The sequence below is a fragment of the Tamandua tetradactyla genome, chromosome 5 (genome assembly GCF_023851605.1).
Source record: "Tamandua tetradactyla isolate mTamTet1 chromosome 5, mTamTet1.pri, whole genome shotgun sequence".
NCBI classification, from domain to species: Eukaryota; Metazoa; Chordata; class Mammalia; order Pilosa; family Myrmecophagidae; genus Tamandua; species Tamandua tetradactyla.
In genome coordinates, this window is record NC_135331.1 from 904798 (window position 1) to 930637 (window position 25840).

A 25840-nucleotide genomic window follows, 5' to 3' on the forward strand; every position below is an offset into this window, starting at 1 on the left:
CTTAATTTTTTTGTCTGCTTAATTTGCTTTCCTGAGAAAGAGGAGCATCACACTGCCACGCTGAATGTCCATGACTTGGTGTCTCCTTGAATCTCCTTAAGGATTTTCCTTTAATATTTTTAGCTATGCTGTGAAGTACTTAAAAGTCCATACTACGTAAATTCTTTTGGTAGATTGTGTTCTTTTCTAGCATGGTAAATTGTCATTTTTGCCCCTTGGATACTTAGTCTGTGTGCTGCTTTTTATGAGGTTTATATTGCTATTACCAGATAGCGTTTGCAAATCATTTTCCACCAGTTAATTTTCAGTTTTCTTTGTCATTTTGTTTGATCTCTTTTATAGATAGCAAAGAACTAGATTTTTTTTTTAATTAATTAACAGAAAAAAAAAAAAAGAAATTAACCCAACATTTAGAAATCATACCATTCTACATATGCAATCAGTAATTCTTAACGTCATCACATAGATACATGCTCATCGTTTCTTAGTACATTTGCATCGGTTTAGAAGAACTAGCGACACACCAGACAAAGATATAGAATGTTAATATAGAGAAAAGAAATAAAAGTAATAATAATAGTAAAAACAAACAAACAAACAAACAAATTAAACCTATAGCTCAGATGCAGCTTCATTCAGTGTTTTAACATGATTACTTTACAATTAGGTATTATTGTGCTGTCCATTTTTGAGTTTTTGTATCTAGTCCTGTTGCACAGTCTATATCCCTTCAGCTCCAATTACCTATTATCTTACCCTGTTTCTACCTCCTGCTGGACTCTGTTACCAATGACATATTCCAAGTTTATTCTCGAATGTCCGTTCACATCAGTGGGACCATACAGTATTTGTCCTTTAGTTTTTGGCTAGACTCACTCAGCATAATGTTCTCTAGGTCCATCCATGTTATTACATGCTTCATAAGTTTATCCTGTCTTAAAGCTGCATAATATTCCATCGTATGTATATACCACAGTTTGTTTAGCCATTCTTCTGTTGATGGACATTTTGGTTGTTTCCATCTCTTTGCAATTGTAAATAACGCTGTTATAAACATTGGTGTGCAAATGTCCGTTTGTGTCTTTGCCCTTAAGTCCTTTGAGTAGATTTCCAGCAATGGTATTGCTGGGTCGTATGGCAATTCTATATTCAGCTTTTTGAGGAACCGCCAAACTGCCTTCCAAAGTGGTTGCACCATTTTACATTCCCACCAACAGTGGATAAGCGTGCCTCTTTCTCCGCATCCTCTCCAGCACTTGTCATTTTCTGTTTTGTTGATAATGGCCATTCTGGTGGGTGTGAGATGATATCTCATTGTGGTTTTGATTTGCATTTCTCTAATGGCCAGGGACATTGAGCATCTCTTCATGTGCCTCTTGGCCATCCGTATTTCCTCTTCTGGTAGGTGACTGTTCAAGTCTTTTTCCCATTTTGTAATTGGGTTGGCTGTCTTTTTGTTGTTGAGATGAACAATCTCTTTATAAATTCTGGATACTAGACGTTTATCTGATATATCATTTCCAAATATTGTCTCCCATTGTGTAGGCTGTCTTTCTACTTTCTTGATGAAGTTCTTTGATGCACAAAAGTGTTTAATTTTGAGGAGCTCCCATTTATTTATTTCCTTCTTCAGTGCTCTTGCTTTAGGTTTAAGGTCCATAAAACCGCCTCCAGTTGTAAGATCCATAAGATATCTCCCAACATTTTCCTCTAACTGTTTTATGGTCTTAGACCTAATGTTTAGATCTTTGATCCATTTTGAGTTAACTTTTGTATAGGGTGTGAGAGATGGGTCTTCTTTCATTCTTTTGCACATGGATATCCAGTTCTCTAGGCACCATTTATTGAAGAGACTGTTCTGTCCCAGGTGAGTTGGCTTGACTGCCTTATCAAAGATCAAATGTCCGTAGATGAGAGGGTCTATATCTGAGCACTCTATTCGATTCCATTGGTCGATATATCTACCTTTATGCCAATACCATGCTGTTTTGACCACTGTGGCTTCATAATATGCCTTAAAGTCCGGCATCGCTAAACCTCCAGCTTCGTTTTTTTTCCTCAAGATGTTTTTAGCAATTCGGGGCACCCTGCCCTTCCAGATAAATTTGCTTATTGGTTTTTCTATTTCTGAAAAATAAGTTGTTGGGATTTTGATAGGTATTGCATTGAATCTGTAAATCAATTTAGGTAGGATTGACATCTTAACTATATTTAGTCTTCCAATCCATGAACACGGTATGCCCTTCCATCTATTTAGGTCTTCTGCGATTTCTTTTAACAGTTTTTTGTAGTTTTCTTTATATAGGTTTTTTGTCTCTTTAGTTAAATTTATTCCTAGGTATTTTATTCTTTTAGTTGCAATTGTAAATGGGATTCGTTTCTTGATTTCCCCCTCAGCTTGTTTATTACTAGTGTATAGAAAAGCTACAGATTTTTGAATGTTGATCTTGTAACCTGCTACTTTGCTGTACTCATTTATTAGCTCTAGTAGTTTTGTTGTGGATTTTTCCGGGTTTTCGACGTATAGTATCATATCGTCTGCAAACAGTGATAGTTTTACTTCTTCCTTTCCAATTTTGATGCCTTGTATTTCTTTTTCTTGTCTAATTGCTCTGGCTAGAACCTCCAACATAATGTTGAATAATAGTGGTGATAGTGGACATCCTTGTCTTGTTCCTGATCTTAGGGGGAAAGTTTTCAATTTTTCCCCATTGAGGATGATATTAGCTGTGGGTTTTTCATATATTCCCTCTATCATTTTAAGGAAGTTCCCTTGTATTCCTATCTTTTGAAGTGTTTTCAACAGGAAAGGATGTTGAATCTTGTCGAATGCCTTCTCTGCATCAATTGAGATGATCATGTGATTTTTCTGCTTTGATTTGTTGATATGCTGTATTACATTAATTGATTTTCTTATGTTGAACCATCCTTGCATACCTGGGATGAATCCTACTTGGTCATGATGTATAATTCTTTTAATGTGTTGTTGGATACGATTTGCTAGAATTTTATTGAGGATTTTTGCATCTATATTCATTAGAGAGATTGGTCTGTAGTTTTCTTTTTTTGTAATATCTTTGCCTGGTTTTGGTATGAGGGTGATGTTGGCTTCATAGAAAGAATTAGGTAGTTTTCCCTCCGCTTCGATTTTTTTGAAGAGTTTGAGGAGAATTGGTACTAATTCTTTCTGGAACGTTTGGTAGAATTCACATGTGAAGCCATCTGGTCCTGGACTTTTCTTTTTAGGAAGCTTTTGAATGACTAATTCAATTTCTTTACTTGTGATTGGTTTGTTGAGATCATCTGTGTCTTTTGAGTCAAAGTTGGTTGTTCATGTCTTTCCAGGAACCCGTCCATTTCATTTAAATTGTTGTATTAATTAGCGTAAAGTTGTTCATAGTATCCTGTTATTACCTCCTTTATTTCTGTGAGGTCAGTAGTTATGTCTCCTCTTCCATTTCTGATCTTATTTATTTGCATCCTCTCTCTTCTTCTTTTTGTCAATCTTGATAAGGGCCCATCAATCTTATTGATTTTCTCATAGAACCAATTTCTGGTCTTGTTGATTTTCTCTATTGTTTTCATGTTTTCAGTTTCATTTATTTCTGCTCTGATCTTTGTTATTTCTTTCCTTTTGCTTGCTTTGGGATTAGTTTGCTGTTCTTTCTCCAGTTCTTCCAATTGAACAGTTAATTCCTGCATTTTTGCCTTTTCTTCTTTTCTGATATAGGCATTTAGGGCAATAAATTTCCCTCTTAGCACTGCCTTTGCTGCATCCCATAGGTTTTGATATGTTGTGTTTTCATTTTCATTTGCCTCGAGGTATTTACTAATTTCTCTTGCAATTTCTTCTTTGACCCACTCGTTGTTTAAGAGTGTGTTGTTGAGCCTCCACGTACTTGTGAATTTTCTGGCATTCCGCCTATTATTGATTTCCAACATCATTCCTTTATGATCCGAGAAAGTGTTGTGTATGATTTCAATCTTTTTAAATTTGTTAAGACTTGCTTTGTGACCCAGCATATGGTGTATCTTTGAGAATGATCCATGAGCACTTGAGAAAAAGGTGTATCCTGCTGTTGTGGGATTTAATGTCCTATAAATGTCTGTTAAGTCTAGCTCCTTTATAGTAATATTCAGATTCTCTATTTCTTTTTTGATTCTCTGTCTAGATGTTCTGTCCATTGATGAGAGTGGGGAATTGAAGTCTCCAACTATTATGGTATTTGTGTCTATTTCCTTTTTCAGTGTTTGCAGTGTATTCCTCACGTTTTTTGGGGCATTCTGGTTCGGTGCGTAAATATTTATGATTGTTATGTCTTCTTGTTTAATTGTTCCTTTTATTAGTATATAGTGTCCTTCTTTGTCTCTTTTAACTGTTTTACATTTGAAGTCTAACTTGTTGGATATTAGTATAGCCACTCCTGCTCTTTTCTGGTTGTTATTTGCATGAAATATCTTTTCCCAACCTTTCACTTTCAACCTATGTTTATCTTTGGGTCTAAGATGTGTTTCCTGTAGACAACATATAGAAGGATCCTGTTTTTTAATCCATTCTGCCAATCTATGTCTTTTGATTGGGGAATTCAGTCCATTAACATTTAGTGTTATTACTGTTTGTATAATATTTTCCTCTACCATTTTGCCTTTTGTATTATATATATTATATCTGACTTTCCTTCTTTCTACACTGTTCTCCATACCTCTCTCTTCTGTCTTTTCGGTTCTGACTCTAGTGCTCCCTTTAGTATTTCTTGCAGAACTGGTCTCTTGGTCACAAATTCTCTCAGTGACTTTTTGTCTGAGAATGTTTTAATTTCTCCCTCATTTTTGAAGGACAATTTTGCTGGATATAGGAGTCTTGGTTGGCAGTTTTTCTCTTTTAGTAACTTTAATATATCATCCCACTGTCTTCTAGCTTCCATGGTTTCTGCTGAGAAATCTACACATAGTCTTATTGGGTTTCCCTTGTATGTGATGAATTGCTTCTCTCTCGCTGCTTTCAAGATCCTCTCTTTCTCTTTGACCTCTGACATTCTAACAAGTAAGTGTCTTGGAAAACGCCTATTTCGGTCTATTCTCTTTGGGGTGCGCTGCACTTCTTGGATCTATAAATTTAGGTCTTTCATAAGAGTTGGGAAATTTTCAGTGATAATTTCTTCCATTAGTTTTTCTCCTCCTTTTCCCTTCTCTTCTCCTTCTGGGACACCCACAACACCTATATTTGTGCGCTTCATATTGTCCTTCAGTTCCCTGATCCCCTGCTCAAGTTTTTCCATTCTTTTCCCGATAGTTTCTGTTTCTTTTTGGAATTCAGATGTTCTATCCTCCAGTTCACTGATTGTAGCTTCTGTGTCTTTAGATCTACCATTGTAGGTATCCATTGTTTTTTCCATTTTTTCTTCTTTGTTCTTCACTCCCATAAGTTCTGTGATTTGTTTTTTCAGATTTTCTATTTCTTCTTTTTGTTCAGCCCATGTCTTCTTCATGTCCTCTCTCAATTTATTGATTTGGTTTTTGAAGAGTTTCCATTTCTGTTCGTATATTCAGCATTAGTTGTCTCAGCTCCTGGATCTCATTTGAACTATTGGTTTGTTCCTTTGTCTGGGCCATATCTTCAGTTTTCCGAGCGTCATCCATTATTTTCTGCTGCTGTTTGGGCATTTGATCAGATTTCCCTGGGTGTGAGACCCGGCTGGTTGAAAGGTTTTTCTGTGAAATCTCTGGGCTCTATTTTATTTTCCTGCCCAGTCGGTGGCGCTCGTCTGTCTGCGGGTCACACCAGTAAAAGATGCTGTGGCTCCCTTTACTTGCCAATCCGAATCTTGCAGTCGACCTGGGAAACCGCGCGTGGAGGGGGGTGGGGTCCAAATTGCCCAGCTGGCCCGAGACGTCAAGCATGAGGGGAGGGCCCCGCTATCCAACGTTCCGGGAGCCACGTGCGTGGAGGGGACCCCATTCGCCAGCCGCCCCGGCCGGGAAAACGCGCGCCCCTCGGGTATCTCACCATAGCGGATTCTCCCTGCCCATTCAGCCGTTCCAGAATGGGGTACGCTGTCTTTTTAGTCTCTGTCGTGGCTCCGGGAGCTGTATCGTATTGTTTCTGTTTCTTTAGTTGCTGTTCTGGAGGAGGAACTAAGACCCGCGTATCTTACTAAGCCGCCATCTTCTCCGGAAGTCTCTTTCTGCTTTCTTGAGGAAGTTCTTTGATGCACAAAAGTGTTTCATTTTGAAGAGCTCCCTTTTATTTATTTCCTTCTTCAGTGCTCTTGCTTTAGGTTTAAGGTCCATAAAACCACCTCCAATTGTAAGTTTCGTAAGATATCTCCCTATATTTTCCTCTAACTGTTTTATGGTCTTAGACCTAATGTTTAGATCTTTGATCCATTTTGAATTAACTTTTGTATAGGGTGTGAGAGATGGGTCTTCTTTCATTCTTTTGCATATGGATATCCAGTTCTCTCGGCACCATTTATTGAAGAGACTGTTCTGTCCCAGGTGAGTTGGCTTGACTGCCTTATCAAAGATCAAATGTCTGTAGATGAGAGGGTCTATATCTGAGCACTCTATTCGATTCCATTGGTCGATATATCTATCTGTATGCCAATACAATATCTGTTTTGACCACTGTGGCTTCATAATATGCCTTAAAGTCCGGCAGCGCGAGACCTACAGCTTCGTTTTTTTCCTGAAGATGTTTTTAGCAATTCGGGGCACCCTGCCCTTCCAGATAAATTTGTTTATTGGTTTTTCTATTTCTGAAAAATAAGTTGTTGGGATTTTGATTGGTATTGCATTGAATCTGTAGATCAATTTAGGTAGGATTGACATCTTAACTATATTTAGTCTTCTAATCCATGAACGCGGTATGCCCTTCCATCTGTTTAGGTCTTCTGTGATTTCTTTTAGCAGTTTTTTGTAGTTTTCTTTATATAGGTTTTTTGTCTCTTTAGTTAAATTTATTCCTAGGTATTTCATTCTTTTAGTTGCAATTGTAAATGGGATTCGTTTCTTGATTTCCCCCTCAGCTTGTTCTTTACTAGTGTATAGAAATGCTACAGATTTTTGAATGTTGATCTTGTAACCTGCTACTTTGCTGTACTCATTTATTAGCTCTAGTAGTTTTGTTGTGGATTTTTCCGGGTTTTCGACATATAGTATCATATCGTCTGCAAACAGTGATAGTTTTACTTCTTCCTTTCCAATTTTGATGCGTTGTATTTCTTTTTCTTGTCTAATTGCTCTGGCTAGAACCTCCAACACAATGTTGAATAATAGTAGTGATAGTGGACATCCTTGTCTTGTTCCTGATCTTAGTGGGAAAGTTTTTAATTTTTCCCCATTGAGGATGATATTAGCTGTGGGTTTTTCATATATTCCCTCTATCATTTTAAGGAAGTTCCCTTGTATTCCTATGTTTTGAAGTGTTTTCAACAGGAAAGGATGTTGAATCTTGTCAAATGCCTTCTCTGCATCAATTGAGATGATCATGTGATTTTTATGCTTTGATTTGTTGATATGGTGTATTACATTAATTGATTTTCTTATGTTGAACCATCCTTGCATACCTGGGATGAATCCTACTTGGTCATGATGTATAATTCTTTTAATGTGTTGTTGGACACGATTTGCTAGAATTTTATTGAGGATTTTTGCATCTATATTCGTTGGAGAGATTGGTCTGTAGTTTTCTTTTTTTGTAATATCTTTGCCTGGTTTTGGTATGAGGGTGATGTTGACTTCGTAAAATGAATTAGGTAGTTTTCCCTCCACTTCGATTTTTTTGAAGAGTTTGAGGAGAGTTGGTACTAATTCTTTCTGGAATGTTTGATAGAATTCACATGTGAAGCCGTCTGTTCCTGGACTTTTCTTTTTAGGAAGCTTTTGAATGACTAATTCAATTTCTTTACTTGTGATTGGTTTGTTGAGGTCATCTATTTTTTCTTGAGTCAAAGTTGGTTGTTCATGTCTTTCCAGGAACCCGTCCATTTCAACTAAATTGTTGTATTTATTAGCGTAAAGTTGTTCATAGTATCCCCTATTACCTCCTTATTTCTATGAGGTCAGTAGTTATGTCTCCTCTTCCATTTCTGATCTTATTTATTTGCATCCTCTCTCTTCTTCTTTTTGTCAATCTTGCTAAGGGCCCATCAATCTTATTGATTTTCTCATAGAACCAACTTCTGGTCTTATTGATTTTCTCTATTGTTTTCATGTTTTCAATTTCATTTATTTCTCCTCTAATCTTTGTTATTTCTTTCCTTTTGCTTGCTTTGGGATTAGTTTGCTGTTCTTTCTCCAGTTCTTCCAAGTGGACAGTTAATTCCTACATTTTTGCCTTTTCTTCTTCTCTGATAAAGGCATTGTAGGGCAACAAATTTCCCTCTTAGCACTGCCTTTGCTGTGTCCCATAAGTTTTGATATGTTGTGTTTTCATTTTCATTCACCTCTGGTATTTACTAATTTCTCTTGCAATTTCTTCTTTGACCCAATCGTTGTTTAAGAGTGTGTTGTTGAGCCTCCATGTATTTGTGAATTTTCTGGCACTCTGCCTATTATTGATTTCCAACTTCATTCCTTTATGATCTGAGAAAGTGTTGTGTATGATTTCAATCTTTTTAAATTTTTTAAGACTTTGTGAGCCAGCATATGGTCTGTCTTTGAGAATGATCCATGAGCACTTGAAAAAAAGGTGTATCCTGCTGTTGTGGGATGTAATGTCCTATAAATGTCTGTTAAGTCTAGCTCATTTATAGTAATATTCAGATTCTCTATTTCTTTATTGATCCTCTGTCTAGATGTTCTGTCCATTGATGAGAGTGGTGAATTGAAGTCTCCAACTATTATGGTATATGTGCCTATTTCCCTTTTCAGCGTTTGCAGTGTATTCCTCACGTATTTTGGGGCATTCTGGTTCGGTGCATAAATATTTATGATTGTTATGTCTTCTTGTTTAATTGTTCCTTTTATTAGTATATAGTGTCCTTCTTTGTCTCTTTTAACTGTTTTACATTTGAAGTCTAATTTGTTGGATATTAGTATAGCCACTCCTGCTCTTTTCTGGTTGTTATTTGCTTGAAATATCTTTTCCAAACCTTCCACTTTCAACCTATATTTATCTTTGATTCTAAGATGTGTTTCCTGTAGACAGCATATGGAAGGATCCTGTTTGTTAATCCATTCTGCCAGTCTGTGTCTTTTGATTGGGGAATTCAGTCCATTAACATTTAGAGTTATTACTGTTTGGATAATATTTTCCTCTACCATTTTGCCTTTTGTATTATATATATCATATCTGACTTTCCTTCTTTGTATACTCTTCTCCATACCTCTCTCTTCTGTCTTTTTGTGTCTGACTCTAGTGCTCCCTTTAGTATTTCTTGCAGAGCTGGTCTCTTGGTCACAAATTCTCTCAGTGACTTTTTGTCTGAGAATGTTTTAATTTCTCCCTCATTTTTGAAGGACAATTTTGCTGGATATAGGAGTCTTGGTTGGCAGTTTTTCTCTTTTAGTAACTTTAATATATCATCCCACTGTCTTCTAGCTTCCATGGTTTCTGCTGAGAAATCTACACATGGTCTTATTGGGTTTCCCTTGTATGTGATGAATTGCTTCTCTCTCGCTGCTTTCAAGATCCTCTCTTTCTCTTTGACCTCTGACATTCTAACTAGTAAGTGTCTTGGAGAACACCTATTTGGGTCTAATCTCTTTGGGGTGTGCTGCACTTCTTGGATCTGTAATTTTAGGTCTTTCATAAGAGTTGGGAAATTTTCAGTGATAATTTCTTCCATTAGTTTTTCTCCTCCTTTTCCCTTCTCTTCTCCTTCTGGGACACCTACAACATGTATATTTGTGCGGTTCATATTGTCCTTGAGTTCCCTGATACCCTGTTCAAATTTTTCCATTCTTTTCCCGATAGTTTCTGTTTCTTTTTGGAATTCAGATGTTCCATCCTCCAAATCACTAATTCTATCTTCTGTCTCTTTAAATCTATCATTGTAGGTATCCATTGTTTTTTCCATCTTTTCTACTTTATCCTTCACTTCCATAAGCTCTGTGATTTGTTTTTTCAGTTTTTCTATTTCTTCTTTTTGTTCAGCCCATGTCTTCTTCATGTCCTCCCTCAATTTATCGATTTCGTTTTTGAAGAGGTTTTCCATTTCTGTTCGTATATTCAGCATTAGTTGTTTCAGCTCCTGTATCTCATTTGAACTATTGGTTTGTTCCTTTGACTGGGCCATATTTTCAATTTTCTGAGCGTGATCCGTTATCTTCTGCTGGCGTCTGGGTATTTAGTCAAATTTCCCTGGGTGTTGGACCCCACAGGTTGAAAGATTTTTCTGTGAAATCTCTGGGTTCTGTTTTTCTTATCCTGCCCAGTAGGTGGAGCTCATGGCACACGTTTGTCTACGGGTTCCACCAGTAAAAGTTACTGTGGGTCCTTTAACTTTGGAAAACTCTCGCCGTGGGGGAGGTTCGGCAGCCGAAGTGGCTTGGAAGAGTGCCAGCCGGCCCGGGGGTCCGAACGCGGGGAGGGTCGCCGGCCACCGCAGCCTGGGAGAGCGCCCGACCCTATTTCCTAGTTGGCCCGGGGCACCAAGCATGGTGGGAGTGCGCCAGCTCCCGCAGCCCGGGCGAGTGCACTGTTCACAGCCGGACCGGGGAGTCACGTGTTTGGAAGGGACCCCCCAGTCACCGTTCTCCACGGTCTGGCGATTTCCGACCCAACTCTCTCAGTTGGTCCGGGGGCCTTGCCTGTTGGGGGCGCCAGCCCCCATGGCCCGAGCGAACCGCCTGCCCAGTTCTGCCAGCTGGACTGGGAAGGAGGAAGGGATGAACTCCAGCCGCTTGCCGTCCCGCCCGGGAAAGCCCGCGCCTCTCGGCGATCTCACCGGGGCTGGTTCTCCCAGACAGTCAGCCGTTCCAGGATGGGGTACGCCATCCCTTTAATGTCCGTCGTGGCTCCGGGAGCTGCTCTGTATCGTCTCCACTCCCCCAGTAGCTGTTCTGGAGGAGGAAAGGTGAGGGTGGCAAGGCAGTCAAGGCCGGTGGCGGAGGAGCCGGTAAAGGCGGAAGAGGGCAGGGTGGTGGTTGGAGAGCCGCCGGAGCAGGAGGAGAAAGGTAAGGATAAGATGGCGGGTGGAGCGCCACCGGAACAGAAGGGGGAAGAGGGAGAGAAGGGCGGGCTGGCTGGCGGAGCGTGAGCGCTGCGCCGGGCCGGTGGACAAAGAGGGAGAGGAGGGCGGGCTGGCTGGCTGGGCGTGAGCGCCACACCGGGCCGGCGGACAAAGAGGGAGAGGAGGGCGGGCTGGCTGGCAGGGCGTGAGCGCCGCTAGAACTAGATTTTTATCTTTTTTTTTTTTATCAATGGTTAGAGGAAGTCAGTTCACTTGCGTTCACCTGTAGATGTTGGGGAGAAGGGGGGGCTTATGCAGCCGACACAGCCCGGGGCTCTGCTCCAGTGCAGGTGGCAGGCAGAAGAGGAGCTGCCTGCTTAGCTAAGCCTCGTGGGCTTATACGCGTTATTTGGTATGCCGTAGCCCTTGGCCACGAGCACCTGTATTGTGGGTGCATGAAAGTGCTTGTGCTACACAGGTGATTTCAGAGCGTTTGTGATTAATTTGTACACAGTTTTCACTTAATGTACTTTCAGTTTACAAGCCTTTCATCAAGTGCGTTCTTGTTTCATCTATATTTGATCCCTTGAGCTTTCTTTTACTTTACCTTTTTAGTTGGATATATGGATTGTTATGGGTGTAATACTGTCTGACATCTCTGTGACGATACTTATTTTACCTATTCTCAAATCTTACTGAGTTTGGTCAGGCACCTTACTTTCTTTGGCTGTGTGTTCTGTGTGTTGAATTTGTTGTTGCCTCCATGATGTTGGTTTTTCTTAACTGTTTGTAGGCCCACGATTGTATGGTCGTCTTTGAATTTGGAAATCCCCATTCACATGCCTAGGTGGATTTTTCAGGATGGGCAGGGAGCATTTTGTCTTTTGCATGTCTTCTTCTCGTAGTACTTTACCATTCCTGGGTCTGGTGCTGCTGGAGACAGCACCTTCCTGCCCTTCCCTGCTCTGTGCTGCGGGCTTGCGTCCTGGCCCACGGCTGCTCTGGCAGCTCCTGTGTCTGTGGGTCCGTGATGGGCCACTCAGAGCCCTCTCTGTGCACTGGCAGGCTTGTCTTATAGGTGTTTTCCTGCTTTGCTGCTTTTTTGTTTTCCCCAGACGTGAATGTGACTGCTTTTTATCTTTTAGGAATCTCTCAACATTTCTGGTTTTCTTACTCGGTTTTGTTTTTCAAACATATGTGTTTCCTCATAGTGTTCTCACAATTATTGGGGTGTGTACACAGCTTTTCCTGAAAGTCACGCTGATTGGTTGTTCCTGTGCCTGGAACTAGCTGGACCTGCCTTCTCCTGCCTCTTTGGTATGCTTGGAGAACTGTCTCACTAGACTGACCAAATCGTCTGTTTTAATGTAAAATTCACCTTGTTGGGCCCCTTTTTTGTATTGTTTGTTGTTTCTCAGCAGTCCTGATGATACTGTAGATGGAAGTGACTGATTTTCCTGAAATTAAGTGTAACTATCTGGGGACCTTTCCAGGCACTTAAGGATAAGGCAGAGCTACAAGCACAGCTTGCTGCTCTGAACACGAAGCTTCAGGCTCAGGCTGAGCACAGCCGCAGCAGCCAGCAGGAGCAGGCCTCACTCAGTTCTGAAGTGGACACCTTGAAGCAGTCTTGCTGGGATCTGCAACGGGCCATGACCGACCTGCAGAGCATGCTCGAGGCCAAAAACGCTAGTCTGGCTTCGTCCAACAGCGATCTGCAAGTGGCAGAGGAGCAGTACCAGAGACTCGTGGCCAAGGTCGAAGATATGCAAAGGAGCATTCTCAGTAAAGACAACACAGGTGAGCTGTGTCCATGTTCCTACCTCTCTGTTCTTTATTCCTCTTTGAAATTGCTCAGTAAGTTTCAGCCCAGTGGTGAAATTTAGCTCACTGATCAGTGAGTGCACTGCTCTGCGGTGATATGAATGGGGCTGGGTTTCTTTGTATTAGTTTATTATCTACACAGAAGGTGTCTACCTTCTAAAGTAAGTATAAGTTCTGGTTAAGCTCGTGGAATTCTGTACGTTTTTGCATGTGCATCAGGGAGAATGACAGGTTTGGAAATTTGCTGTGGGATCTTGATAGTTAATACAGTCATTTCCATTCATTGTACGTTGAGAGTTCCATTGTTATTTGTGGGTGTAGAACTGCCTTCTTATTCTGCAGAATCACAGATTCTATTTTTTTAAAGACCGCACTTTGCTTGTTGGTTAAAACTGCTTTTCTCCTATCTTTAAGTTCAGCATTTCAGTCTCAGTGGACCCCTGTTGGGACCACCTCCAGGGCAATAGAGGGGTGGATAGAGCAGGAGAACCACAGGGAGCATGGGTGCAAGCCACACACACAGGCCCCATGTGGCTCAGCAGCTGGTGTCCCTCTCCTCATGCTGTGTCTTTCATCCTGAAATACTCTCATACTCAGTTCCCACCGTGTCCACTGCTCATTGAAATCAGTCAGGACTTGGTGTAAATGCCGTCTTTTGCAAAGCTTTCCGTATTCCATCCAGCCAACATTGGTTATCTCTTCTCTGTATTGCTTTAGATAAACTTCATTTACTAGGGGTAGGAACTGCATCTTCTTCGCCTGTGTCCAGCCAATTGCTATATTTGGCACATGGTTGCCTCTTAACATATGTTTGTTTAGCTGCAGAGAACCAGAGTGTGTCCAACCTGCCATTGAGATAGCAAATCAGCTAGGAATCCTTTTAGTGCAACTGACAGCACAGCCCAAACTTGCTTAAACAAAAAAGAAAGCCTGAAGTTTGGGGTGGGCTCAGGTGAGACTTGGGAAAAGTCCCCAGTAAAGAACACTCTTCTTGCTCTTGAGTTTTTCGTCAAATTAAGACATAAGACACATGAATCCCAGGTGAAAGAAAATATCACTTTTACTACTGTGAAGGCTGAGTTGGAGGGGGCGGGGCGTAGCTTTTTTGGTGTGGCAGCCAAGGACATGTGGTCTTGTTCTCCCTGGCCAACCCTGGATTGGAGCTGTCTTCCCCACGTAGGCCCCCAGTGAGATAGGACCTGGGGAACACCGGCTCCCTGTGGGCAGCACACTCCCTGTGCGGGAGAACGTGGGCAACTCAGCCTGCCAGTCTCCAGGCTTCCTCCCAGAGTTCCCCTCACATGAGTTCCTTGATCTTCCAGGGAACATAGGTAGAAGCCAAGTTGGTTCTACGACATGAGTTGTTCCTGTGGAAAATCAGGAGCCAGGAGAACGTGTACTCCCTAAGATCTGGGCTGGCCGGCCCCAAGGGTTCAAGTCCTCTGCCCTGGGCCTCTGTTCTGCTCTCCACAATGTGGCTTTTCTTTGGGATTACATCTGGTCCCTGTGGTGACTCCAGGCCTGCCCTTCACTGTGCAGAAAAAAGCTCCAGTTCCTGATGTCCTGTCCTCACAGCACCTTGTCCAGAGACAGGGAGGGTTCTTCTGGTCACCACTCAGCAGAAAGAAGAAACTTTCCCCCATAAACTGAGTAAATGCCTCTTTACTTTTCATTGGCTCTGAATCGGCCGTGCAGCCTTGCCTGCCACTTCAGCTGAGGGGAAGGAATCCACTGGGATGAGGTGAGGTCAATCCTGCCAGATTATGGTTGAGGATGGAGGAAGGGTGAATTTCCCGAAGGAATGTAAGGGTGCCACTGGCAGGTGGGGCACATCCCACTTGCTTGGAACTCTAGAGTACGAAAGACCTTGGAGAAGGACTCTGCAAAGGCGGAATCAAAGAAAAAGGGGGGAAAAAACATCAAAATCAGGTTAGGAGATTGACATCCTGGACCTGCCATCCAGGAGCCCCCCTGACTCAGCCCCGCACAGAGGCAGTGTGGCCCAGGCCCCTCCTTCCACAGATGCTGTGAGTGAGAAGTCACATCTGCAGAGATCCAGGTCAGAGCACAGGCCTTAGAGGAGAGCTGCACACACCATGCCCCAGGGAAGGAAGAGAGCACAGTATAGATGCCAGAAGGAGGTGCCCACTCAATGCAGCCTCAGTCTGCTGGGCCATCTAAGTATGCCATGCACCTTTCTGGATTGATCCCTCCTGGTCCCTGGGGTGGGGTACCCGGAGGTAGAAGAAACCAGAGGCAGAAAAGCCTCTTGGGGGCAAAGAGGTGCCATGGGGGTTACTGAACTGCTGTAAGGCAGGACAGGTCACAGATTATGAAAAGCATAAGGATAACAGGGGCCTGTGTGAGAGAGAATTCAAACAAATCATAGGACTTGGGTAGAAAATTCTGCACGAAAACAAACAGAATAAATCCATGTTCCCAGAGCAAGAACAAAGGAAAGGAAGTTTTCTCATGGAGGTGAAACAAGTGCATGCAAGGGGCAATCTTAAAAATTGTACTGCGAAGAGATCACAGGAGGGAGGGGCCAAGATGGCGGCTTAGCAATGTGCACGTTTTAGTTCGTCCTCCAGAACAACTACTATATAATAACCAGAAACAGTACAGAACAGCTCCAAGAGCCACGTCAGTGACTGGACACACAGCGTACCCCAGTCGGGACCAGCTGGACCGGCTGCAAGCCCCCCCCAAAAACCGTGAGTTCCCCAAGCCGTGGCTGGCTCCTGGCACCCCTCCTCCACAGGCGGCTTCCCAGAGGGAAAAGAAAGAGACTCTAAACCTGGTCAAGGCAGAGGTCGCCCATTGGGCTCACGGAAAAAGAGGAAAGGGGAAGAAACAGAGTCTTTAGTGGCTGTCTCTCTATGGAGACTTAGCAGCCTCTGGATTCAGCAGCGGGACTTCTCAGGCTGCAACTGCCCCAGGCATAGGCAGAAACGGGCTGCTTTCAGGGCTATCTCCCACCTGTGCCTTCCCCAGGAGAGGGGTAAAGCCCAACTCAGGTGGAGTCCCTCCCTCAAGGAATTCAGACCCCAGGGCTTGGCAATTTGAAGCCATTAAAACCAACCTACAACCTCTCCTCCGTCTCCACCACACCCCCAGCAGGGAGAGTCTCCAAAGTTAAAAGTGCTGCAGCATCTTTGGCTGGTGCAACCCACAGGCAGACGTGCCACATACTGGGCAGGATAAGAAAAACAGAGCCCAGAGACTTCACAGGAACGTCTTTTAACCTGCTGGGTCTCACCCTCAGGGAAAACTGAAGCAGGTGACTCCTTGCCCCTGATAGGCCAGTTTAGTCCGGGAAAACCAGGCTGGAGTCTATAATACCTACGTAGACGCTCCTAAGGGTGGGGAGGGAAAAGGCACCATACAAGCAGGGCAAGAAACAAGAAAACAAGAACTGAAAACTTATCCTCTGTTAAACAAAACCTAAGCTAGAGGTCCAGAAAAAGCTGAACTGAAGGTCAAAGAACAGATAGACAACAAATTCATCTAGCAAGAAAACCTTAGGTAAGATAAGTGAAAGCAATCACCAGAATAAACTAATTAAGGTAATTAAATGTCTAGACGCCAGCAAAAAATAACAGATCTCACCAGGAAAATTGAAGGTATGGCCCAGTCAAAGGAACAAACCAATAGTTCAAATGAGATAGAAGAGCTGAAACAACTAATTCAGAATATACGAACAGACGTGGAAAACCTCATCAAAAACCAAATCAGTGAATTGAGGGAGGATATGAAGAAGGCAAGGAATGAACAAAAAGAAGAAATGGAAAGTCTGAAAAAACAAATCATGGAATTTACGGGGATGAAAGATTCAGTAGAAGAGATGAAAAAAACAATGGAAACCTACAATGGTAGATTTCAAGAGACAGAGGTTAGGATTAGTGAACTGGAGGACGGAACATCTGAAATCTGACAAGATACAGAAACTATAGGGCAAAAAAATTGAAAAATATGAACAGGGACTCAGGGAATTGAATGATAATATGAAGTGCACAAATATACGTGTTGTGGGTGTCCCGGAAGGAGAAGAGAAGGGAAAAGGAGGAGAAAAACTAATGGAAGATATTATCACTGAAAATTTCCCAACTCTTATGAAAGACCTAGAATTACAGATCCAAGAAGTGCAGCATACCCCAAAGAGAATAGATCCAAATAGACGTTCTACAAGACACTTACTAGTTAGAATGTCAGAGGTCAAAGAGAAAGAGAGGCTCTTGAAAACAGCAAGAGAAAAGCAATCCATCACATACAAGGAAAACCCAATAAGACCATGTGTAGATTTCTCAGCAGAAACCATGGAGGTGAGAAGACAGTGGGATCATATATTTAAATTACTAAAAGAGAAAAACTGCCAACCAAGAATTCTATACCCAGCAAAATTGTCCTTCAAAAATGAGGGAGAAATTAAAACATTTTCAGACAAAAAGTCACTGAAAGAATTTGTGACCAAGAGACCAGCTCTGCAGGAAATACTAAAGGGAGCACTAGAGACAGATACAAAAACACAAAAGAAAGAGGTGTGAAGAAGAGTGTAGAAAGAAGGAAAATTAGAAATGACATATAAAATACAAAAGGCAAAATGGTAGAAGAAAGTACTACCTGTACAGTAATAACAATAAATGTTAATGGACTGAACTCCCCAATCAAAAGACATAGACTGGCAGAATGGATTAAAAAACAGGATCCTTCTATATGCTGTCTACAGGAAACACATCTTAGACCCAAAGATAAACATAGGTTGAAAGTGAAAGGTTTTAAAAGATATTTCATGCAAATAATAACCAGAAAAGAGCAGGAGTAGCTATGCTAATATCCAACAAATTAGACAAGGTGGCAGGTTACAAGATCAACATTCAAAATCTATGGTGTTTCTATACACTAGTAATGACCAATCTGAGGGGGAAATCAAGAAACAAATTCCATTTACAATTGCAACTAAAAGAATAAAATACTTAGGAATAAATTTAACTAAAGAGACAAAAGACCTATACAAAGAAAACTACAGGAAACTGTAAAAAGAAATCACAGAAGACCTAAATAGATGGAAGGGCATACCGTGTTCATGGATTCGAAGACTAAATATAGTTAAGATGTCAGTTGTACCTAAATTGATTTACAGATTCAACGCAATACCAATCAAAATCCCAACAACTTCCTTTTCAGAAATAGAAAGACCAATAAGCAAATTTATCTGGAAGGGCAGGGTGCTTCGAATTGCTAAAAGTATCTTGAGATAAAAAAAACGAAGCTGGAGGTCTCACACTGCCTGACTTTAAGGCATATTATGAAGCCACAGTGGTCAAAACAGCATGGTACTGGCATAAAGATAGATATATTGACCAATGGAATCAAATAGAGTGTTCACATATAGACCCTCTCATCTATGGACATTTGATCTTTGATAAGGCAGTCAAGGCAGCTCACCTGGGACAGAACATTCTCTTCAATAAATGGTGCCTAGAGAACTGGATATCCATACGCAAAAGAGTGAAAGAGGACCCGTATCTCACACCCTCTACAAAAGTTAACTCAAATGGATCAAAGATCTAAACATCGGGTCTAAGACCATAAAACAGTTACAGGGAAATGTAGGGAAATATCTTATAAGTCTTATAATTGGAGGCGGTTTTATAGACCTTACACCCAAAGCAAGAGCACTGAAGAAATAAATGAATAAATGGGAACTCCTCAAAATTAAACACTTTTGTGCATCAAAAAACTTCATCAAGAAAGTAAAAAGACAGCCTACACAATGGGAGACAATATTTGAAAACGACATATCAGATAAAGGTCTAGTATCCAGAATTTATAAAGAGATAGTTCAACTCAACAACAAAAAGACAGCCAATCCAATTACAAAATGGGAAAAAGCCTTGAACAGACACTTCTCAGAAGAGGACATACAAATGGCCAAAAGGCACATGAAGAGATGCTCAACATCCCTGGCCATTAGAGAAATGCAAATCAAAACCACAATGAGATATCATCTCACACCCACCAGAATGGCCATTATCAACAAAACAGAAAATGACAAGTGTTGGAGAGGATGTGGAGAAACAGGCACACTTATCCACTGTTGGTGGGAATGTCAAATGGTGCAACCGCTGTGGAGGGCAGTTTGGCGGATCCTCAAAAAGCTGAATATAGAATTGCCATATGACCCAGCAATACCACTGCTAGGTATCTACTCAGAGGACTTAAGGGCAAAGACACAAACGGACACTTGCACACCAGTGTTCATAGCAGCATTATTTACAATTGCAAAGAGATGGAAACAGCCAAAATGTCCATCAACAGAAGAGTGGCTAAACAAACTGTGGTATATACATACGATGGAGTGTTATGCAGCTTTAAGACAGAATAAACTTATGAAGTATGTAACAACATGGATGTACCTTGAGAACATTATACTGAGTGAGACTAGCCAAAAACCAAAGGACAAATATTGTATGGTCTCATTGATATGAATTGACATTAGTGAATAAACTTGGAATATTTTGTTCGTAACAGAGACCATCAGGAGATAGAAATAGGATAAGATATTGGGTAATTGGAGCTGAAGGGATACAGATTGTGCAATAGGACTGGATACAAAGACTCAGAAATGGACAGCACAATACTACCTAACTATAATATAATTATGTTAAAACACTGAATGAAACTGCATGTGAGAATGATAGAGGGAGGAGGGCTGGGGACATAAATCAGAAAGAAAGATAGATGTTAAAGATTGAGATGGAATAATCTAGGAATGCCTAGAGTGTATAATAATAGTGAAACGCACAAGGTACAATTTTAAAAATGTTTTTGTATGAGGAAGAACAAAGGAATGGCATTATTGCAGGGTACTGAAAATAGATGGTAATTAAAATTTTAAAATGTCATCTTTTGTGTGAAACTAAAGGAAAAAATGTTTGTTAGTTACAAAATTTATATTTTGACTAGTGCATTTCCTAATGTAACTTATGTAGATAGTTTGATTGAATGCCGTAAGTACTTGGAATCTCAGGTAGGATATGAGATTTTGCTGGTTTGTCCATAGTGATGCCCCGATGAATCCCAGAATGATTCGATCAGTGAGTGGAAAAGTATCTGCAAAGCCCCCTTCGGGAAGTGGTGAGAACGGGGAGAAATTCAACTTCCCCAAGTTGAATTCTTGATATTCTCACAAGCAGTGTGGACAACCAAAGCTATAGGCAGAGCCCCCAGTTTTGGAATTTGTTCATATGAAACTTAACCCCGCAAAGGATAGATCAAGTCTACATAAAATTTAGGCCGAACAGTCACCCCCAAGAGAGCCTCTTTTGTTGCTCAGATGTGGCCCCTCTCTCCAGCCAACACAACGAGCAGTCTTACCACCCTACCCCTCTCTACGTGGGACATCACTCCCAGGGGTGTGGACCTTCCTGGCAACGTGGTACCAAGATCTTGGAATGAATGGAGACTCAGCCTCAAGGGATTGAGAAAAACCCTAGAATAAGCTGAGACTTAGCATCAAGGGATTGAGAAAACCTTCTCGGCCAAAAGGGGAAAGAGGGAAATGAGACAAAGTGTCAATGGCTGAGATATTCGAAACAGAGTTGAAAGGTTATCCTGGAGGTTATTCTTATGCATCAAGTAGATATCATCTTGTTATTCAAGATGTAATGGAGAGGCTGGAGGAAACTGCCTGAAAATGTAGAGTTGAGTTCTAGTAGCCATGTTTCTTGAGGATGATTGAATAATGATACAGCTGTCATAATGCGATTGTGGGATTGTGAAAACCTTGTTTCTGATGCTCCTTTTATCTACCTTGTCAACAAAGGAGTAGAACATATGGAATAAAAAATAAATAATAGGGGGAACAAATGCTAAAATAAATTTAGTTTAAATGCTAGTGATCAATGAAAGCAAGGGGTAGGGGATATGGTAGGTATAATCTTTTTTTTTTTCTTTACTGTGTTTTATTTCTTTTTCTATTGTCTTTTTATTTCTTTTTCTGAATTAATGCAGATCTTCTAAGAAATGATGAATATGCAACTAAGTGATGATATTGTGAATTACTGATTATGTATGTTGTTTTATTTCTTTATTTTTTTAATTAATAAATTAAAAAATTTAAAAAAAATCGTACAACTCAAGGAAAAGATAAACAACCCAATGAAAAATGGGCAAAAAGCTTGAATAGACATTTCTCGAAAGAGAATATATAAATGGCTAAAAAGCACATGAAAAGATGCTCAACATCCTGAGCCATTAGGAAAATGCCGATTAAACTACAATGACATACTATTTCATACCCGCTAGAGTGTCTACTGTTACTATAACAGATAAATGGAAGTATTGGCTAGGTTGTGGAGAAATAGGGACACTTATTCATTGCTGGTGGGAATGTCAAATGGAATAGCCATTGTAGAATACTTTTTGGCAGTTCTTTAGGAAGCTAAATATAGAATTACCATATGTCCTGGCAGTCCCACTTCTTGGTATGTACCTGAAGGAATGGAAAGGAAGGACTGAAACAGATATTTGCACACTTATGTGTATAGTAGCATCATTCACAATTGCCAAAAAAATGGTACAACACAAGTGTCTGAACCTAGGAATGAATAAACAGCATGTGATATACACAATGAGAAGGACTATTATTCATCTTTAAAAAAGGGATGAAATTCTGGTTCATATGACATCATAGATGAACCCTGAAGACATCATGTTGAATGAAATAAGCCAGATATGTAAGGACGAGTATTATATAATCTCAATGACTTGAAACAATTAGAATAAGCAAACTCATTGAGTCATAATCTAGAATGTAGGTTAGCAGTGTCAGGCTGGGGGCAGAGAATGGGGAGCTAATGCTCAAAGTGAACAGTTTTGATAATGGGTGGTGACGTCACACAACAGTGTGAACATAAACAGCACCGAAGTACAGGTGCGACCGTGCTTGGAAGGAGAGATGTTAGGTTGTTTATTTGTTACTGTAATCAAAATTAAAAGGAAAAACATAGACTAATAAAAGAATAGAAAGCAGAGGTTGAAGTGGAAATGAGAGAGATGGAAGATCAGAGCCCAAGAGGTAAAGAGTTGATGCACATCTTCAATCTTCCCACAGATGCTTAGGTAGGCCAGGTTCATCTCGTAGTGTTGTGGGAACACTGAGAAAGGGGAACGGTAAACTTGATGGAGCTGATGGTGATGACAAAGGTCGTATAACTTTTGTGTCTTTATAATAAGGCTTACGAAACTAGGTTTGTGTTCTGAAACATAAAAAAAAAGTGAAGAGCTGCTACTGCAAGGCTTTAATCTAATACTAGAAAATAACAAGCCAGCTAAGAAAAAAATTGACTGCTTTAATTGCTGTTAATTACTTAGTCTTTTAGCATTTAATGATAATCAGTCCCTTAACGGAAATTGTACAATCTCCAAGACTCTGAGCACCAAAAAATGTTGTAGCTTAACAGGCTGCAAGACCTTATCTGGGCTGAACTCACTTGGCAGCACAATTTGACACAAACTTTCAAAAGACTATTTGCGGTCTTAACTTCACAGCACAGCATGAACATTAGTACATTTAGTTGCAGAAATAGCAATGTTTGATTTGGAGTGTTGTCTCAGGCTGCCTGGAGGAGAGATCTAGTATTGACCAGTAATTTTAATTTCAAAACATTTGACTGATTTTGTCTTTACTCTGATTAGGGTTACCTGTGACTTCCTGTCTCCTCCCTGTCCCTTGTCAGTGAGAGCTAGCTATATATGTAGACCCCGGGGCCTCACTGTATAGTGGGCAGCACAGATGCCCTTGCAGAATCTTGGTGGCTGCTTGGCATTGCAATGCCATACAGTGATTGGAGTGACAGCACTCACACCTGTTGCGGGAATGTGTATCATGCCCTCTGCAGGGAGGCCAGCTTGTATCACCTGTGGAGCAGGGCTACAGCTCCCCTGTTGTATAGTCCGTCTGAGCTTGCGCTGCTTGCTTACTTTCAGTGCACGACTTGAGACAGCAGATGACGGCCTTGCAGAACCAGCTACAACAGGTGCAGCTGGAGCGCACGACACTGACCAGCAGACTGAAGGCCTCTCAGACTGAGATCGCATCTCTGCAGAGTATCCGACAGTGGTACCAGCAGCAGCTGGCCCTGGCACAGGAAGCCCGGATCAAGCTGCAGGGCGAAATGGCCCACATCCAGGTGAGGCGCAGGGCGAGGCGGCCCACATTCAGGTGAAGCTGCAGGGTGAGGGCTCCACGTGCTGCAGGTGAGGTTGCAGAGTGAAATGGCCCAAGTGCAGGCGAGGCGGCAGGGTGAGGGGTCCCACTTGCAGGTGAGGCTGCAGGGCAAAATGACCTATGTTCAGGTGAGGCTGCAGGGTAAGGTTGTATGTTTCTGGAGAGTAAACCACACATGAAACTTTTGTAGAATCTCAGAGCCCTGGGTGTTCTTTAGAGTTAACCAGAATGATGTTGGTTGGGGTTTGGGAAACCATGACCCTGCCTGCTCTTGTTTAGTAATTGATATTTATGTAAGTAGAATTCAGCAGTAGGATTTGTGGCTTCCTTCTTTTCTTTTTCCTCAGTTAAAATATAGCATATATTTTCAAACTTTATTTCTGTATTGAATTTCTCTGTGATTTTTACATCAGTTTTGGAAATTTTTTATAAGTTTGAAATGATTTCAAAGTAAGTTTAAAAAGCAAACACACATGGAGCATCTAAATGGAAAACGTAAAATTGTGGAACTTAACCCATACCAAACTTTGAAATCTGTTCTATAACTACTTATTACAATGTACTTTGAAATGTGTTGCTTTTTTGTATATATTTTATATTTCACAATAAAAATGTAAACACACACACATACAATGAGATATCATTTCACAGTTTCTTAGAAAAGCCACAATTTAAAAACCCAGAAAACTACAAGTGTTGGAGAAGATGTGTAAGAAACAGAAACACTCATTCACTGCTGGTTGGAAGGTACAATGGGGCAGCCGCTGTGGAAGACAGTTTGGCAATTCCTCAAGAAACTAAGTATAGAATTTCCATATGATCCAGCAACCCTGCTATTAGATATATACTCAGAAATACTGAAAGCAGGGGTGTGAACAAACTTTTGCACACCAATGTTCACAGTGGCATTTTTTACAATTGCCAAAAGATGGAAGCAACCCAAGTGTCCATCAACTGATGGACTGATAAACAATATATGCTATATATACACAATAGAATATTATTCAGTTGTAAGAAGGAGTGAAGTTCTGAAATCCGTGATAACATGGATAATCTTGAGGACATCATTTGAGTGAAAAAAGTCAGACACAAATGACAGCTAGTGTAAGATCCCACTAATATGAACTAACTATAATAAGCAAACTCATGGAGTTAGAATCTAGAATATATGTTACCAGGAGATAGAAGGGGGTAGAAAATAGGGAGCTGAAATAAATAATAGGGGGAACAAATGTTAAAATAAATTTAGTTTGAAATGGTAGTGATCAATGAAAGTGAGGGGTAAGGGGTATGGTATGTATAATCTTTTTTTTTTCTGTTTTAGTTTTATTTCTTTTTCTGTTGTCTTTTTATTTCTTTTTCTGAATTGATACAGATGTTCTAAGAAATGATGAATATGCAACTATGTGACGATATTTTGAATTACTGATTATATATGTAGAACGGAATGATATGTTCATGTTTTTGTTTGTTGTTAAATTTTTTTAATTAATAAAAAAATTAAAAAAGCAAACACACAAAAAAACTTTATTTCTCAAGTAGCGGATATAAAATACTCTAAATGATTCCTTTTTTTATAACTCTGAAGTTCACAAATATAGAAGAGAAGTTTTCTTAACTATGTACTGTATTTTAAGTCAGGACCTTACAGGGAAATGTTTGCTTTACTTAAAACATACTTGGACATAAACTGTTATACAAATTAGTGTTGTTTTGAAGCTATACAGCATTTATATCAGGCATAAAATATTTAAAGTTGTAAACCAGATTTCTGTATTGTGGCATAAGTAAGAGAGGTAGTTTGCAAGACAAAAATAGATGCAGAACCAAAGCAAGTAGCAGTTTGAGAGCCTCACCTGCTCTTTAAAATACGCTTTGGAACCATTGTTCATAACCAGTCTCTTTAAGACATAGTCTGTACCTGAATTGTCCCCTCTGTCTGCAGTCCCACAGAAGGGATCTGAGCAGGGAAACTTGTCCTCCTCTTCCATGAAGTGCAGTCCATCACCAGCAGCCTCCTGCTGAGACCCTGGAAGCCCCAGCTCTCTCACACCAGGCAGCTCTGGGTGCTCTTGGCGGATGCAGCCAAGGCCCCAGTTTGCCTCTTGATTTCTGTTGGGTCCTTGCTTCTCACTGCTAACCACATGCTCCTCCTGGAGCCAGTGTTCTTAGGGTGCTGTAAAACTGGGCTCCTTTCTCACATGAACCCTGACTTACAGTTTAAAAGTTGGACCTTTTTCTAGGACTTGATTGCCACGACCTGGGAAGAACAGGGTTCCGCCCTGGTGAGCATCCAGGGTCAACTCAGGCAGGGCCATTTGTGTGTGTGAACATGTTAGGTCTGGTCATTGTGGACATACTTCTACCCACAGCTGTCCTTTGTAAGGTAATGCCCCTCACCTGTGGAGGCTCCCAGTGCACCTGTGATGGGAAGTTTTGCATAGGTCTCACTGGACATAAGGACCCTTGGTCTCTGGGCCCCAGCCTGTCCCCTGTAGGTGCACAGGCCTACATGGCCTCAACTTTAGGGTGCCATAGTTGTGTGGCTGCAGCGAGGGGTGGGTCTGTGAAGTCCTGTCAGGACAGGATCCCGTGAGGGAGCTACAGGGCTGTCCCTGTGTAAGTGGAGAGCCACCATCCAAGGGATTGTCAAGCAGGGAAGCCAGTG

General features: G+C 41.0%; 1 protein-coding gene across 5 annotated transcripts in view; it reads left to right on the forward strand.

The window, feature by feature from the left end:
• GOLGA3 (golgin A3) overlaps window positions 1-25840 on the forward strand; it is an 82666-nt gene that overhangs the window by 21459 nt on the left and 35367 nt on the right. For all 5 annotated transcript variants that reach the window (XM_077159502.1, XM_077159501.1, XM_077159504.1 and 2 more), the window contains 2 exons: window positions 12611-12917; window positions 22932-23134. In XM_077159502.1, the coding sequence (XP_077015617.1) occupies window positions 12611-12917; window positions 22932-23134 (510 nt within the window). The remainder of the gene's footprint in view (window positions 1-12610; window positions 12918-22931; window positions 23135-25840) is intronic.